At 46.6% G+C, this 18,068-nt stretch overlaps 1 protein-coding gene across 1 annotated transcript in view; it reads right to left on the bottom strand.

The window, feature by feature from the left end:
- SLC44A5 (solute carrier family 44 member 5) overlaps nt 1-18,068 on the bottom strand; it is a 349,369-nt gene that overhangs the window by 83,150 nt on the left and 248,151 nt on the right. The window contains exon 3 of the mRNA XM_044005170.1: nt 14,399-14,472. Coding sequence (XP_043861105.1) covers nt 14,399-14,472 — 74 coding nt within the window. The remainder of the gene's footprint in view (nt 1-14,398; nt 14,473-18,068) is intronic.

Below are 18,068 nucleotides of genomic sequence, written 5' to 3'. Positions count from 1 at the left end.
TCAAGGGCATCTGTGCATCTACATGTGCGGAAGCTGAGGCCCACAGGCACTGAGTGGCCCAAGGTAACAGGTGGCATGGGGCAGACTCAGGATTTGAACCTGGGGCCTCTAACCGTAGATGCAGCCTCTTTCTGCTGTACCGTGCTCACTGGAACCCAAGCCCTCTGACTCCAGACCCAGAGTTTTGTTGGGCCAGGCGGTCTTCCCTGAGTCTTCTCTTTGTGTGGGGCGTACACGGTATCCCCAAAGTCTTAGCTCAGAACTGAACATGCCCTTTATGAGATGATGCATCCAGGAACGTGGGGCCCCACAGGGGAGGATCTTGGCCAGGTACCAGAATGCGATCCAGAAGGAGGAGGAGGGAGGGCAGTTTGGGGTGGGGTGCCAACCCAAGACAAGTCATTGGGCATCTGTCTGCCTCTGACCCAAGCCTACGCTCCTCTCCCTTAGACTGTGCTATGGACCTGGTGCTGCTCTGGCTCACACTTGCCCTCTTCACTTGCTCTGCTTGACAAATCTCCTCTCGTGACAGCTTGACCTCCACAGCTGGAGAGCAGCTGATTGGCTACAACTCCCAAGTGGTCTCTGCCTGCTTGGCTGTGAGACCTGGACCACAGACGCATAGGGCTGGAATGAGCTTGCCTGGGCAGGATGCTCCTGGGTGCAGCTCTCTGTTGCCCCCAGCTGGTTCCCAGCAGCTACAACCCTCTGACAACATCCTTTGGCTTCCCAAGCCCAGCCCAGGGCCCCCTCCACAGCAGAAGACCCTGAGGTCATCTCATATATCTCATAAACAAACAAAAGGCTTTCCGAGGAAAGTCTATCCCCGCAGAGGCACAGCTGGATCCAAAGTCCTGCTCTGGAGAGCATGGCCTCCTTACTGGGGAGGTCCTGACTGTGCGCAGCCCAGAGCAGGGTGGTCCCCCATCTGCCTGCCCCAGCTCTGGTTTTCAGGGTAAGAGCATGAGTTTACAGTCCTGCAGACCACAGGGAGCATGGCACACTTGTGGTCAGGGCTGTCTATTGTGTTTGTTTCAAGATCAAAACCAAGCCTTTCTAAATAACAGCCCCAGGGTGGAGGCTAGCTCGCAGCATTTCCCTGGACACCTGAAAGCAGTCATGTTAAACAAAGGGTCCGCTCCCATTCCAGGGCGGAGGCCCTAGTAGATTACTTAAAGGCAGCCCCTGAGGGAGTCACTTGCTCAGCACTCAGTCGCTTTGATGGCCTCCCATCCAGTTCCTGAAAACAGGACACAGTGGGCACCAGCCAACAAATGGGGCATGAGGAGGTCTCCCCACTCCTGCAAAACTCCAACCTAGAATCCACACGGCCAAGAGCAATAGGAAGCCCAGTTGCCACGTGACTCATAGGAACTCAGAAGGAGGACGAGTCATCACATGGTCTCCCACCCTCTCCTGGCATGGTGCCCCGCACTTTGCCTTTCAGCAGAATTCTCAACCTGTCTGGAGTCATGGATAGAGACTGGAGAAGCCATCTGGTCCAAGCCCAGGGAGTCTGTACTCCCACAAACCCTGCCCTTTGGGGACCATCCTCTAGAGGTACTGACAGATGGTCTGAAGTACTTGGTGATGTCCCATAGGCAACATAGCCCATACTCTCCTTCCCGTCCAATCCTAGAGCCTGTGGGTTGGCCCAGACACTTCTACTGAAGGGTCAGGTCCAGAGGTCATCTGTCCAACAGAAACATTTTAGTCCAGACAGAGGACAGTCTTCATGCTTTGAGCTGATAGTCAGGCCCAACCCTTTTGAGGGAGGATGCGTCTCATTTGGCAGCTCTGGGGTTTGGTGGGTAAAGCCTGAACTTGGGATCAGAAAGACCCGAGTTCAAATTTGACCATTACTCAAGGGAAGTCACCTACTTCCTGCATGCTTCAGTTTCACCAAATGTAAAGTGGTCCTAATAATCACACCTACCTCCTCCAGTTGTTCTAAGGGTCAAATGAGATAATACTTACAAGGGACTTTGGAAACTTTGGGCATTACACAAATGCCCGCTGCTATTTATTGATTTGTTTGCTCAGCACATAGAGCAGGAAATTCTAAGTATGAAACCTGACTCAGACTCTTACTAGCTGTGTAGCCCTGGACAAGTCACTTGGCCTCTCTTTGGTTCATCATCCCTTAATCTGGTTCTTGGGAGGAACAAATGAGGTCAAATCTATAAAGTACTTTATAAACCTTAGGGCACTAAAAAAATATGAGTTATCACTTCTATGGTTATTGTCGTAAGCTTTGGGATTTATTTGTGACTTGCATGTTATCTACAAACTGAAGCACATAGGAGACCCCTCCCTCTAGGAGTACCTCCTCTGCCATTGGACCCCTCAATGTCTCTGGCTTTCCCCTATGAGTGAGTCCCCTGGGCCTCCCTCCCCCCCTTCCCCAGGGTCTCTGCCCTGCTTGCCCCTCTCCCACCCTCCATGATAAAGTGCTGCTTGATCCAGACGAATTCCCTGATCTCGTGTATTAGAAAGGGCACAATCAGATGTTGTTCTGCTTTTTGTTTCTCCTTCCTTCTGGAAGAGGCCTGTGACATTGGCAGGTGATGGCAGGACTTGCATTGAATTGAAGTGAGGGAGGGCTGTGCAAAGTCACCAGCCTCATCCCCTCCTCCAGAGTCATCTGGGTCCAGCGGCAAGATATGCATCAGGACCACTGGGGATGACCCTGGATGTTTGAGAAAATCAAGGTTAAGCGACTTACTCAGGATCACACAGCTGGTAAGTGTCTGGGGCTGGATTTGAATTCAGGTCCTCCCAACTTCAGGGCCAGTGCTCGAGCTACTGCAGCAACTAGTTGCCTCCTATTAGATGTTATAATTATATAACAGATGGTAACTGCTTCCAGAGCATGAAATGTGCAATAAGTATCTGAATAATGCATCCACATCCTGGGAATTCATTGGTCATACCAATTGGGATGCAACCGACTCTTTGAAACTCTCCCTTTTGTGTAGGCTTTCTGACTTCTGCATGGTTTGTCATAGATGCTTCCGTAGCAGAGCCTCACTCCCTAGCCAGGCACCCAGTACAATACCTGCTAGAAACCACCACCACCACCATACCAGGCCCAATGCTCACGTCACTGTTTTCCAAGCTGGATGCGCTAGTCCAGGGAATGGAGTTCTTTCAAGGCTACATCTATTTTGTCATTCCTTCCCTCATTGCCCCCTATTAAAGGAGCAAGCAGGAAGGAGGAAGTGGAGAGTTGTCCTCTCTTACCATTTAGAAAGGCTGCTGAAGGCATCAGAGACAGAGACAAGTGGCTACCTCATCACCCAAATGAGGGAAGAGAGCTCTCGATGAAGACTAAGCAGCAATTAACTTAACGAAAGGTCTCACCTCGCTGCCTACAGAGCTGGTGGAGGCTTTGAAAGGCAGCAAAAGGCAGAGGCTGAGCCACTGGGCAGAGACCCTACCCAAGTATGACTTACAGAAGCGAATGATTAAAATGATGCACACATTGATGAGTCTCAGAGAGCCTGATTAGGAAAAAAAAGTATTTTTAAAAGAAAGTCTCGTGGTTTCTTGTTAACTATTTCAACACATATTCAGAATGTGCCCAAGGTTGAACAGTGGGTGGATTGGACTTGAACTTAGGAGGACCTGAGTTTGAATCCTGCCTAGCTCTGTGGCCCTGGGCAAATCCCTGAAACTCGGTCAACCTCTTCACCTATAAAATGTAGATAACAAAAACTCCTTCTTCACAGGCTTCTTACACGAATCAAGATAGGTAACATAAAAAGGGTATTGCCAGCACAAGGTGCTAAATAAACGCTAGAGTTCTCATGATACTATAGATTATGATATCATAGATGAGGCATTTTCTCTGACCCTCACCACCTGTCACAACTCTCCCGAACACAAATTGCAACCCCAAAATAAAGCAACTTCAACTGTCTCTATGGTCTAGGACATATGGAATTCAAACAATGGGGAAAAAATCAATCAAGCAATCATGAACTGACACCTACCCTGGGCTCAAGCAGCAACCACCCCTCCCCCTGCCCCCCAGCACACCACTGGCTGAGAGTCTTCACTTACTGATCCAAAGACCCAACCTTCGGGCTTCCAACAGAAACCGACCCCAGACCCCAGTGTCTCTTTCCTCTCTCTTTCCAGTGCCACAGCAGTATTCTGTACTGAAAAGGATTTCTTCAGGAGAACAGAGGAAAGGGGGAAGGACATATGTCTAGCTTGAAATAAGCTTAATCTCAATCCCCAACTCAAGCCCTTTCTTCTGAAGCCTCAGAGACCCAAGCTCCAAACAACAAAGATCATTCCCAGCTGTGGAGGTGCGACAGTGCTCAGAACTGCTGGACCAGAGATCTAAGGAACATAAGTACTGGGACAGTACATTGGAGGGGGGAAGGGGAGTGGACTTCAGGGTCCTACACCAAGCCTGAGGGAAAGAGCCCCAAGACCCAGCTGAGGTCACTTCCATTCCCCCAAAGTCACTTGGGGTAGAGACCTACAGTAGTAAACTGGGAATTGCCCAGCATGGGAGGAGGCTGAGATGCCCCCAGACCCCAAGGAAACCGCCATCAGAGGGAATGGAGTCAGAAAGTGAGCAATAAGTGGTAACGATGAGGAGAAAGGCAAACACTACCAAAGACCTCTCAAGGAAGAAAACTCAAACATTTCTAGCATACGCAAATAAATCAACAAGGAGAACATCAACAGCAGAAGGAAGTATGGCTTCCAGATGAAGTCCAGTCATCTGTGAATAAACATGTTAAAACAAAGGGACCAAGGAAAACAATCCAACATCTAGTGAGACAGAAGACCCCGTGGAATTTGAGGAGAACGTGGAACCACAACATCTTGTTCCAGAAAGGTTTAAAAGAGAAATGAGAATTATGAGGACAGAATTTATGTTCTACACAGAAAAAATAATTGGCAGAATAGAAAAACTGGTATTCGTGATGACAATCCACCAAAGACACAAGAGAACAACTGATTAGAAATGCAAATACACAGAAAGGAAGGGCAATCTAGAAAAAGAGATACAAAAATTGAAAGCATTCAAAGAAAATATGCTCACTGTGCAAGCAGCAGGCTGATCTTGAAAACAGGATGGGTAGAGACAACCTAAGGGTTGTAGGTCTCCCAGAAGAACATGATATGAGAAAGAGAGAGAGAGACAGAGAGAGACAGAGAGAGACAGAGAGACAGAGAGACAGAGACAGAGACAGAGAGACAGAGAAACAGAGATAGATGGAGATAGAAAGACAGAGACAAAGAGAGACAGAGAAAGAGGAATAATAGATAGATGGATGGATGGATATGTATATACACAATTTTTAAAAAAATTACCAGCTTTCTCCTCTGCTTCTCCTCTCCAACCCATCATCTACAGCTCCAAGTTAATATTCACAAATCCAAGTCGGCGCCAACCCTCTCCCTCCTCTACTCAGAAATATTTCATGGTTCTCTGGTGCCTCTAAGATAAAGTACAAGCTCCTCAGAGCCCAACATAAAGCCCTCTACAGTCTCGTTCCTAACTCCTTTTCAGACTGAGGTTACTCACCACCTTTCATACGTTCAATTTATTCCAGCTAAACCAGAGGACTAACTTCTTATATCAGATCTACCATCACCTATCTCCCTATCTCAGCACAGGTTCCTCCCCCTCCCTCCACATGTCCATATATACATGCAGCTTTTATCTCTTTTGATCTCTATCTCTGCCTCTTCAAATCCCTGGGGCAATTAGGTGGCCCAGTGGATAGAGCCTGGAGTCAAGATCTGGAGTCAGGAAGACCCAAGTTCAAATCCAACCTCAGACACTTGCCAGCTGTGTGACCCTGGGCAAGTCACTTATCCTTGATTCCTCTTCTGTAAAATGAGCTGGAGAAAGAAATGGCCAACTGCTCCAGTATCTCTGTCAAGAAAACCCCATGAGCTCTCAAAGAATCAGATACTTGAAGAGTTTTGAGGGAGGAGCCATCAATCACTTCCATCTGGGGAATAAGTGAAGACAAGGGCGGAGGTGGCATTGGGGTTGGGCTTTGAAGAAGGATCATATTTGGAGAATGAAATAGGTGAAGCAAGCAGAAGAAAGGCGTGAACAAAGCTATGGAGACAAATAACCCAGCTGTGCTGGAAAAGAAGTCAGGAAGGCAGGAGGATGTGATGAGACTGGCAAGGTAGTTCAGAGGATTAAAACGGAGTAGGAGAGACACTCTGTCTTTAGGGCTTTGTATGGATGCTAATACCTAATAGCAATAGCAGTATTCTACTCATTAGGACCATTATCATAACAATCAATAATATGTCTATGATGCTTTAAGTTTTGTTTTTGTTTTGGGGCATTGGGGGTTAAGTGACTTGCCCAGGGTCACACAGCTAGTAAGTGTCAAGTGTCTGAGGCCGAATTTGAACTCGGGTCCTCCTGAATCCAGGGCCAGTGCTTTATCCACTGCAACACCTAGCCGACCCCCATTTTTTTTTTGTTGAGGCAATTGGGGTTAAGTGACTTACCTAGGGTCATACAGCTAGTAAGTGTAAAGTGTCTGAGGCCGGATTTGAACTCAGGTCCTCCTGACTTCAGGGCCAGTGCTCTATCTACTGTGCCACATAGCTACCCCCGATTTAATTTTAAAATTTTTTTTTGTGGGACAATGAGGGTTAAGTGACTTGCCCAGGGTCACACAGCTAGTGTAAAGTGTCTGAGTTCGGATTTGAACTCAGGTCTTTCTAAATCCAGGGCCGGTGCTTTATCCACTGTGCCACCTAGCTGCCCTATTTTAAAATTTTTTTTTTGTGGGGCAATGGATGCTTTAAGTTTTGTAAAGTGCTTTTCCAATATCATCTCATCTGATCCTCACAACAACTATAGGAAGTATGACTTTGGGGGAAGCCAAGAAGGGCAGCATTAGGGGCACGTAACAACCATCTCTCAGAAGAAAAAAAATGCAGTCTGCCCTTTGAAGTTGCACCTGCCCAGTGAGCACCTTCCCTTGGCTTTCTTAAGTCTATTGATTAACAGACCAACACATCAGGCCCTGATTTCTGTCTGCTGACAATCACTGGATTATCTGGAGGGTGGTGAGGGTCGGCTCCGGCACACCCCTGAACTGAGGCCCTAGGATAAAAGCGTGGGGAGAGACACAATCCCAAGGCCGGGCTGAGTGTGCTGAGCTCAGAGTCACACGGGAGCAGGCAGGAAAGTCATTCCCTTATTTCACAATCTGATTCTCTCTACTGTGACCCACTGCCAGCCTTGCCCACTGTGTTTGGTCTGGTCACCCAAGTCAGGCCATCTTCTCCATTCCAGTCTAGCATCTTGCCCGGGACGCCCTGACTCTTGGATACCTTCAGAAAGGTGACGGAAGACTAGAGAATAATGGGCACGAAGCTGTCAGTGACCTTGGAGGGCCCCCAGTTCCACCCCCTCATTTTAGAAGTGAGGAAACAGAGCCCCAAAGAGTGAACGACCCCAATGCCCCAAAGTTCAGGCCCAGGAGCTATGTTTCCAAGCTGGGTCTGCTGACTGTGCGCCCAATGCTCCCTCAATGGTTTTGTCCCCCCCTCCTGGGGGGAGGGGCAAGCCAGCTCCCTGCCACCGACACGTCTCAGTTTGCTAATATAACGGCGCACATTTTATAGTACACCGTGCCTATAACCACGTTCCATGACCTTGGTTTCTTGGATAAAAAGAACAATCCTTGAGATGGGTGGGAGAACTACAATGGTCATTTTATTGATGAGGAAAGCACCTTGACCTGCCTGAAAATTTGGCTGCCCATTATCTTGCCTTGAAAACAAACCCAACCTGGGACCACTTAGCCTGGTCCAAACTCCCACTCTAGGCTCTTCTTCCTGTGAAGCTTTGTTTCACATGACCCTGGGGCCAACTTTTCTAGACAAGCCAACAAATGTTTAACATGCACCTAGGATGTGTGCCAGGCGCTGCGCCTTTGAGGTCTTGGTTTGGGCACATCCATGCCCTTGGACATTGCATTAATCTGGCCCTGCCTACCTTCTCACGGGGATTCCGGAGTAGTAGAGTTCTTCCCCAGGTCCAAAGAAATATAACCAGTCCATGACGAGAAACACATTTCCCCTGGACACACAGTCCTGCCCAGATAGAATTTTGACCTCTGGTAAATAAAGGTCATTTCTTCATGTGGGTACTCATGGGTTTCCCTACTCACCAGCACCTCAAGAACTTGTGCCTGAAGCTGTCTTTATAAAATTCAATCCAACAAGCATTTATTGAATGCCTGCTGTATGCCTGTCCTCGTGCTTTTCAGGATGGACTGGGCTGTAAAGAATACAAAGAGAACATGCAGAAGTCCCTGCTCTTAAGAATCTGCCATTCAAAGAGAAATAATCCTCGAGGAAGGCTCTGAGGGGAGGAGATGAGCTCCCTACAAAGGGTCCGAGGGGCCAGAGCTGGAAAGGGCTTTGCAGGTCATCTCAGCCAGCCCTGCTTTATGGATTAAGAGCCGCACCAAGGGCACATGACTTGAGATCCCATGGGTAGGTCTTGAACTCAAATCTCCAGACTCCAAACATCCAGTTGAGGTGGTTGTGCAGAGGAATTCTAAAGTTCCCCCAAAACAAGGACCCCAAGGCCTCCTTTGTGAACTTCTTAACAAAGTCCACCCCCACTGGTAGTTTTCCCTTATCCAAATGAAACACTCCGCCTGCTGTTTAAACCCATTTCTTCTTATTTAAGTTCAGGAGATAAGCAGCCTGCTTTATTTATCCTTCTTCCCTCTTCAAGGCACCGGTTGGCAATCTCTCTTTTCTCCAGATGAAATCAAAATCATTTCACCTCATCATTCTTCTTTGTTTGAAACTCATGACTGCAATTTTCTAGGCCTTTAAAAATGTTATTTCTCTTCATTGGATTCTCCCCGATTTCTACTATCCATCTTCCTATGTGGAGTTCCAAACTAGACCCAATACTTTATCACTCACCACCATGGTTCTCAAAATGACATCCAGCACAGACTCCCATTGACTTATCCCATGCTCAGGCTTCCTTCTCTTTGACTCATTGTACTCCTCTTGTCTCTCCTACTTAAGACTGTACTTATCACATTCAAATTATTTGAAATAATAGCTGACAAGAACATAAAATTTAGAACTGGAAGAAACCTTAATGATCTAATCAAACCCCCATTTTATAGATTAGGAGATGAATGCCAAAGAAAGGGATTTGCCCCCAGATGATGTGGGCCCACCCAGGCCCTCTGACCCCAAGCAGTCAACCAAGCGGCTCTGAGAAGGGGACCAAGGGCTTCACTAGCCCACCAATGCGCTAGCTGTAGAGTTATCTGAAGATGGGGTTTCTGAGTATCTTTGTTTACCTGCAATTTTAGTTTAAAAAAACCCTCATTTATTTGATATCCATTTATCAAAGCAGTTCATGTTTCTAAGTTACAGCTGATCTGTCATATCTTTTTTTGTTTTGTTTTGTTTTGTTTTTTAGTGAGGCAATTGGGGTTAAGTGACTTGCCCAGGGTCACACAGCTAGTAAGTGTTAAGTGTCTGAGACCCGATCTGAACTCAGGTCCTCCTGACTCCAGGGCTGGTGCTCTATCCACTGCACCACCTAGCTACCCATGTCATATCTTTTTTAATAAAAAGAAATATCTGATCACGTAAGCATAGTCATTAAGAGTTTATTTCTCTCTGTTTGGTGCATGATGAAGTAACACCACTAATGACTTCGCAGGCAGCTGCCCTGTTCCTTCTAAATCCCTACCTGAAAGTTTTAGAATCTGCAGATGAATCAGCTTCTTGCTATAATGCATTCTCTAATCATGGAGAAAATGCATAAGCCTCTCATGGGCCAACAGGAGGCAAAGCTGGGTGGCCAGGCAGGCTCTGAGGTGAGATGAGGTGAGACTGAGAACAGAGGGGAGAAGAGACAGAATCATGTAGAAGTGGATAGAAGCTTGATGTCTCTGCAGGACTTTCTCCAACTTAACAGCTGGTGTTGACTGCTAGTTATATTAGTGCTTTGGCTGAAATCTGTCCGCAAGCAGAGAAAAGGTAGGGATAGCCCTGCAAAAGATGGGAAGGTTCACGCTAGAAAAGCCTTAAGCAGAAGCCCCCCAGTGAAAGCATCCCATAAAAGAGTAGCAAGGTGGGGTGGCTAGGTGGCACAGTGGATAAAGCATCGGCCCTGGATTCAGGAGGACCTGAGTTCAAATCTGGCCTCAGACACTTGACACTTACTAGCTGTGTGACCCTGGGCAAGTCACTTAACCCCAATTTCCTCACTAAAAAAAGGAATGGAAAAAGTTCTTGGGCAGCATCAGTTCAGAGAATGCTGGAAGTCATCTCTATTCAGGCAAATCCCTCACAACAATAATCACGATGGGGGCAAAAAGAACAATAAATATAAGCAGTCTTTTGAAGTACTCAAATTTCTGTCCTTACAGTGATCCAAAAGAGACAGATTATGGAGAAACTTTCATTTCCGATAGCTCCCTCTCCTTCCGCTGGTTTCAAGCACCCAGGGGGAATTAATGATATAGGTGGCAGAAGCTGGCCCTCTCTGTAGCCATTCTCAAACATTTGCCAGATCTATTCTCCTAGTCCTCCGGGGTTGAACTGATGAGCAACAAACATTTAGACAGCCCTCTGTCAAGGAGAAAATGTGATTAGACCAACTGCTCGCACCGACACTTTAAAATTAAGTGCGAATCTGTTTGGGCCATGGAAGGCATTCCCCAAACACATGCTGGCTGGGAATGTTGGCTCTTGGATTGTTATTTCCTATCCCTTAAAGGTATATTTTCACAGTTTTAACATGTGCAAAACAGGCCTGCCAAATTGTGCTTATGGCTTTTTAACACAAGCAATTTACAAATGCAATGAAGCAGATAATAGGACACATGATACTGAATCTGGAGGACTCTGCTGGGAAGCAACCCCGCCTCCGATGTAGCCCCACCTCCAGGTATTTGCCTCACAGGTGGCCTCCTCCTCCACCCATTCAGGGTCCAGGGCTTTGGAGTTGGCCCCAGAGAACCATCCGGTCTGCTCCCAGCATCCCCCCATGCCTTTGTCTGAATGACATCAGGGCATCAGGTGATGATGCGTCACGTGCACCAGCATCCCTGGTTTGGTCCCTGAGAAGCCCTCCTTGAACTTTCTGCCCTTCCCTAGCCACCATGCTTCTTGCATTCGGTTTCCCCCACTAGAAGACAGAGGCTGTCTTTGCCTTTGCATCTTGCTGCTAGCACTGAGCTTGGCACCCAGGAAGCACTTAGCAAATGATTTTTCCCTCCTTGCTGCTTGTTAGCCTTGGTGTAGGCCAGGAGGAAGTCACAGGATATGAGCTTGCGTCCCCACCATGCCACATCTTGTTGTTTGTCCTTCGTTTTCAGAGCGGACCAAAGCCATCACAGGGTGTCTGGACTTTCGAGTGAATTAGACTTCAGTGATACAGATATGCCCAGTCATCAGCCCCACTCCCTCTTCCAGAGTCATCATAGTCCAGTGACCGGACAAAAGTCAGGATGACCAGTCATGGCTCAGGATATAGTGGATGGCCTTGGTCTCTCCTTGTCTCCCTCCCTCTACCTGGCTGCCATCAGTCCAGGAATTTCCCAAGCAGCAGGTGCCAAGAGAGGAGCTCACCTTGTTGCCAGGGGCCAGTGCCCCCTTCCTCTGGGTGGTAAGTGGGAGGATAACATTGGTTCTAGTCCAGGAGAATTGACCTCAAAGGCAGGGCGAAGGGAAGTAACAGTGACTGATCTGAGATCTGTTTTCTTCTTTCCCCAACCAGAGCCCCCTCAAAAGTGGGAAGGGTCTTCAGGGCATCTCAGACACTGTTTGAAGAGGCCCTGCAGGTTATCAAACCCAACCCTCTCATTTGAGGAAACTGAGACCCAGGTCATAGAGGACCCCGGGTCAGGCCTGGGCTGTGACTTTGCATCCAATGCTCTTTCCCTGCACAATGGAGCTTGGGAAGCAGGTAGTAAACATTAGAGTTGGGCATCGAGGCCAACCTAAGGTTACAGGTACTTTGGCTTTGTGGGAAGAGACCTGCATTTATGGGCCCCAGGCAACTCGACAGCCTGGACCACTGGCCCCCAGGCAGAATGTCCGGAGCTCTCTGGGCCCCTCACCACACTTGGGACACAAACACAGCCCAATTTGCCAAGCACGTAGTAGGCACTTGATAAAGATTTCTCATTCATTCATTTAGCCAATGTTAGAAGTCATTCACTCCTACCCACCATTTCAAAACCTTACACATGAAAAAACAGATGCCTTGTTTTTCAGTCCTGTCTGACTCTTCATGATCCTGTTTGGGCTTTTCTTGGCAAGAATACTGGAGTATTGCTGGGTCTGTCTCCCAAAGATATCCCCCCTGCCCCCGACAAGGAGAAAAAAGACCTATTTGTACAAAAATATTTCTAGCAGCTCTTTCTGTGGTGGCTAAGAATTGGAAATGAAAGGAATGTCCATCCACTGGGGAATGGCTAAACAAGCTGTGGTATAGGATGGTGATGGAATATTATTGTGCTATAAGAAATGACAAGCAGGATGATTTCAGAAAAGCCTGGAAAGACTTGTATGAAATGATGTATAGTGAAGAGAGCAGAACCAAGAGAACATTGTGCACAGAGACAACAATACTGTTTGATGAAGAACTGTGAATGACTTGACTATTCTCAGCAATTCAATGATCCAGGGCAATCCCAAAGGACTATTGATGAAGCATATGATCCACCTCCAAAGAAAAAATTGATATTGATTGAACCCAGACTGAAGTAGGCTAGTTTTCACTTTCTTTTTTATTTTATTTGTTTTCTTATAAAAATTACTCATATGGTAATGTTTTACATATGTACAACCTATATCTGATTGCATACCACCTATAGGAGGGGAGAAGGGAGGGAAGAAAGAAGGGATAAAATTTGGAACTCAAAACTTTTAATAAAAATGTTTATTATTTTTTTAAAAAAAGGAATATTGGAGTGGTTTGCCATTTCCTTCTCCAGTTCATTTTACAAATGAGCAAACTGAGGCCAAAAGGGTGAAGTGACATGCCATGGGTCACACAGCTATTAAGCGTTGGAGGCCAGATTTGAACTCAGGTCTTCTTAATTACAGTCCCTGTGCTCTATCCACTGCACCACCTAGCTGCTCCAGATAAGATAGATCTCTACACACATATGTACACACACACACACACACACACACACACACACACACACACACACACACACACACGGCTATATGTAGATATAGATTCATCCATATCTTTTTCTATGGTAAATTGGAGGGAAGTCACTTAGCATTGAAGGGGATGGGAAAAGGTCTCTTATAGAAAGTAGGGTTTCAGCCGAGTCTTGAAGACAGCCAGGGTGGCCAGGAGGCAGAGGGGAGGAGAGAGATGGTCCAGGCCTTGAGGAGAGCCAAGAGAGACCTGAGTCAGGCGATGAAGTGTCTTCTGAGAGGGGCTGTAAGGCCAGCGTCCTTGGATACTCCAATGTCAATTTGGGCAAGGTCACGGGCAAGCGCATGTCAGACGTGGATTGCCCACAGACATTTATCAAGCAACCTCTGCGTGCCAGGCCCAGCACCAAGGACTGCCGACTGCCACCAGAGCTATGGCTTCCAGGACAAGACCGTCTCCCCTCATGGCACGGAGAGAGAAGATTGATTTCCTGTGATCCCTTTTCATTCCTATTGACTTTACAAAATTGAGTATGAGAAGCTATTAGCATATCGTCAATGGAGAGAGAATGACGGCAAATCCCAATCCTCTTCAAAGATCTCGGATGGACTGGGCGCTGCGGAGTCCAAGAGCAGATGCGCCATGCGGGGGCTGGGCTGACTGTTCAGAAAGGTAGCCCGGTTCTACTCAGAGAGACCAACAGGGCCCCATGTCCATAGATCCTCTAACTCGGGCTGCATCCCCAGGCAATCTTGGGCCCCAAACAAGCAATGAGATGAAGCACCCTCCTCACCACCCTAACTCTTAGAGTTACTTGTCATCTTCACGCTTCTGTGCATGTTTAATTTTTACAGGGGGATGTGTCCGTTGGAGTCATATCACCCCTCGGGGCCATCATCCCTTTGTTGTTTGTTTTTAATTATCAGGGAGGGATCTGACTGTGATTAAGGAGTATAACAGCACCGGCAGAAGCAAAATGATGGAAACCAGTCATTTCCCTTCGGATTCATAATTTCTTTGAATCAAGCACTTTGGGCGGGCTATTGACTAGGATGTTAGATGTCTCTTGTTCGTTATGGCAGTGGGCCAGTGCGGATTGATGATGCCCATCTCCTCTGGGAAAAACAATGATCACTGATTAGGAGGCACTCAGAGGGAAGAGACTTAATGAAATGACCATTTCCATCTAGCTGTTACTCCTTCCCACCTGTATTGACTTACCCACAAGTCCTAAGATAACGTAGCTAAGGATGACCACGATGAAAATGAAACAACACACCACATCTGTACAGCTCCTAGGAACAAACAAAGGGAAGAGGGTGAAAGAAGGAAGACCCAGGAAGCGGCAGAAGGTCCACTGTCCACCTCCCATCTCAGAGCTTTTGGCCTGGCTAGGCCCCTCGCCTCCTCCTCCCGCAGTCCCCAGCTCCCTTCCAGATTCTGCTCAAGCAGCCCCTTCACTAGGGGTGTCTTATTGTACTGGGAGTTAATTTGGTTGTAACCTCCTAGAGGCCAGGCACTGTCTTTTGCCTCTTTTTTTATGCCTAGCACTTAGCACAGTGCGTGGCACAAAGTGGGCACTCAATAAGTGTTTGTTGAGTGAGTGAGTGAATGAGGCTCAGGACTCCATGGGGTAGCACAAAGAAAGTCAGAACACCCCCAAAGAGAATCCATCCCCAGCCTCAGCCCCTATAGAGAAGTGCCTGGAGCACAGTAAGAGACAGTAATGACACAGGGAATCCCTAAGTCTTGGTGTAGGTCTAAGCTTTAATAGCTTCAAATTATACTAAGACGTTGGAGGACCTGGTACTAGCTGGCATTTAAGTAGCTCTTTACAGACATTTAAGCCTCTTAACAACCCTCTGAAGTAGGCACTATCTTCATTATATGAACTAGGAAACTGAGGCACAGGGTCACAAAGCTTCTAAGCATCTGAATCTGGATTTGAACTCAGGTCTTCCTAAATCCAGGTTCAGCATCCCAGCTGCTGTGTACCACATTGCTTCAATAAAATAATACTGTGAATGCATATTCCTACATTAATGGGACATGGCCAATTGTTGGGTCAACAACTTACAGGACATAAACTCCGTGACGGCAGAGAAAACTCAGTCTGTGTGTTTGTGTCTCTGCTGCTAAAGATGGAGTGAACAGAGAGTTGACTGTTAGGGTCTGTCCGATGTCCATACTGGCCACATAACCCTGGGCCAGGCACTGAACATCTCAGCGCTCTTGGCAAGTCTCTTTGGTTGTAAATTGCAGAGGAAGAGCAGATGTACAGTGGTGGGAAGAGTCCTTCCTGCTGGACAGCTCCCTACAGCAATGAAGTCAATGGTTCAGGCAGTAATAAGCTCCAGAGCCTGGCTCATAGTAGGAGCTTAATTATAAGTGTTTGGTGAATTCACAATGAAAAATTTCAACTGAGTTATTCATATGTGCATGTAGAGGATCCCAAAAATCTTAGTGAAGTTTTAAGCTAAGATTTTGAGGATACCTTGTATTTGTCCCCTCACACTTGCTTGGTGTTTTAAGGTTTGAAAAGTGTTCATTTGATGTTCACAATCATTTTACAACCTAGGGCTGTGATTAGATGATGAAATTGAGGCTCAAAGAAAGTAACTAACTGATTTGCCCAGGGTCACACAGCTGACAAGTATTAGAGTCAGGGTCTCCCTGATTCCAGCTCAGAATCCTACCCACTGTACCACACTGCACCACACTGCTTCTCATACTTCTAAGTGATTGCAGCAATTCAACATGCTTTCATGGGCTCATAGAGGCTGAGATTTAGAACTCCTGGGGACCTGAGAGAGCATCTCGTTGGATCTTCTCATTTTACAGATAAGGAAACTGAGGCCTAGGTAAGTGAACTGACTTGCCCAAAGTCACCCAAGCAGTCAGCAGCATCTCTCATGTTCAGGGGAGCTTCCCCTGAGTCATGATTTATGTTGTCATTCATGATCATTTATGATAAAATTTCACATTTATAGAGTACTTGGGAAGGAGGAAAGATATTTGAAAAAACATTTTCTCCCCAACCACCATGAGGGGTAGGAAAGATGTTTTATTATCCCCATTTTTACAGATGATGAAACTGAGGCTCAAGAAGGGTAAGAAGTTTGAAGGTCATGCAGGTCACAAATGAGAGACCCAAGCTTGAGTCTTTCTAATCCTAATGGCGTGGCTCTTTCCCCTATAAAAGACATTGGCCCTTCCCAGACTCTCAGCTCCCTGAGAACAGATATAACCTTCTCTTTTTCTTCCAATAGCTTTCATCTCCTGCTACAGTGCATCAGGTGCTTAATATGTGAATTAAAGTAAAACAAGAAAAAGCCATGGCAGTGCAGCGGAAGGTGCACCAACTCTAGAAGAAGAGGACCCAGGTTCAAATCCCCCATGATGCTTACTTCTCTGTGTGACCTTGGGAAAGTCAGTCGACCTCCTTGGGCATCAGTCTCCATAGCTATGAAATGAGGGGCTGGATGAATTAGCTGATGAGATCCTTTTTCATTCTAGATCTGGGATCTTATGAAGCAACTTCAGGCTTATTTGAAATTGTGCTTCTCTCCTCCTAGTTTCCTCTCATAATTTTATTTCTGGTGTTCAGAGGCATTACAAGGGTGAAACAACAAGGACTTTGCCTTGGGTTGCTGAGCACCCTGGTGCTCTTCCTTTTACAACACAAACAAATGATCTTATCACCAAATTAGCAAGAATAATGAATTAAAATAGGAAGCCGGGCACAGAACACTTTCATATTGGTTATTGATCAATGTGTTGGCAAATTCTACTCAACTGTTTTTTTCTTCCTTTTAAAAACTATAAGGCATGGCTCTTCATGTTGAAAAGAGAGAGGATATATTTGAAAAGGAAAGTGATGTAAAAAAGATGTTAATGAAAACTAAAAATTAAAAAACAAATCAAATTCTAGGAAGCAGTTGATGGGCAGAAAGGTGGCGCATTGGGTAGGCTCAGAGCTAGTAAGACCTGAGGTCCAATCCTGCCTCAGACACTCCCAAGCTATATGACTCTGAGCAAGTCCCTTAAGAATCTTTTACCTCAGTTTCTTCATCTGTAAAGTGGGGATAAAAATATCATACCTCCAGAGTTGTTGTAAGGATAAAATGCAATAACATATATAAAGCATTTACCAACTTTAAAACCTTATCTATGGGGCAGCTAGGTAGCACAGTGGATAGAGCACCGGCCCTGGAGTCAGGAGTACCTGAGTTCAAATCTGGCCTCAGACACTTAACACTTACTAGCTGTGTGACCCTGGGCAAGTCACTTAACCCCAATTGCCTCACTAAAAAAAAAACAAAAAACTATCCATTACCAGTGACAATAATAGTGCTTAGAGAGCTCTTTCTACAAATAGCCAGGGAACGTGACGGCCCAGGCGAGGAGGGAGAACCTTCCCGGCATGGCAGACGGCAGACAGTGCCAAGGTGTGGAGATGGGAAAGGGATTGTCACGTCTGAAAATCAGCCCTGCTGGGTCAGAGTCAGGGCGAGGAGTGAGGCATAATACAGTAGCTCATCCTTTGTTCTCAAAGAAGACCCATAACATCAGGAGGTGCTGTTGACTTGCACTGAATTGGATTTCAGTGAGGCAGGGCTGTGCAAAGTCACCAGCCTCACTGTCCTCTGGAGCTATCTGGGGCCAGCGGCAAGATCTGCATCAGGAGGCCAGGAGATGGCCCCAGACGCAGTGGGAAGTCTTGGCCTTTTTAACCTTAGGTCTTTTCCAGGCCTCAGTTTGTCTGAGGCAACACCCAATCATTGATTAAGGCTCAGTAAGAAATGATGCAAACAAAAAGAATCAACATGGGAAGGGAAGATCCTCAGAGGTTCTGGCCAGAAATGAACCATTTGCTATTTACCCTCACTTT

Source organism: Dromiciops gliroides, chromosome 4, assembly GCF_019393635.1.
Source record: "Dromiciops gliroides isolate mDroGli1 chromosome 4, mDroGli1.pri, whole genome shotgun sequence".
NCBI lineage: Eukaryota > Metazoa > Chordata > Mammalia > Microbiotheria > Microbiotheriidae > Dromiciops > Dromiciops gliroides.
Note: the sequence above shows the minus strand (reverse complement) of the source record. Positions and strands in the feature narration are given on the sequence as shown.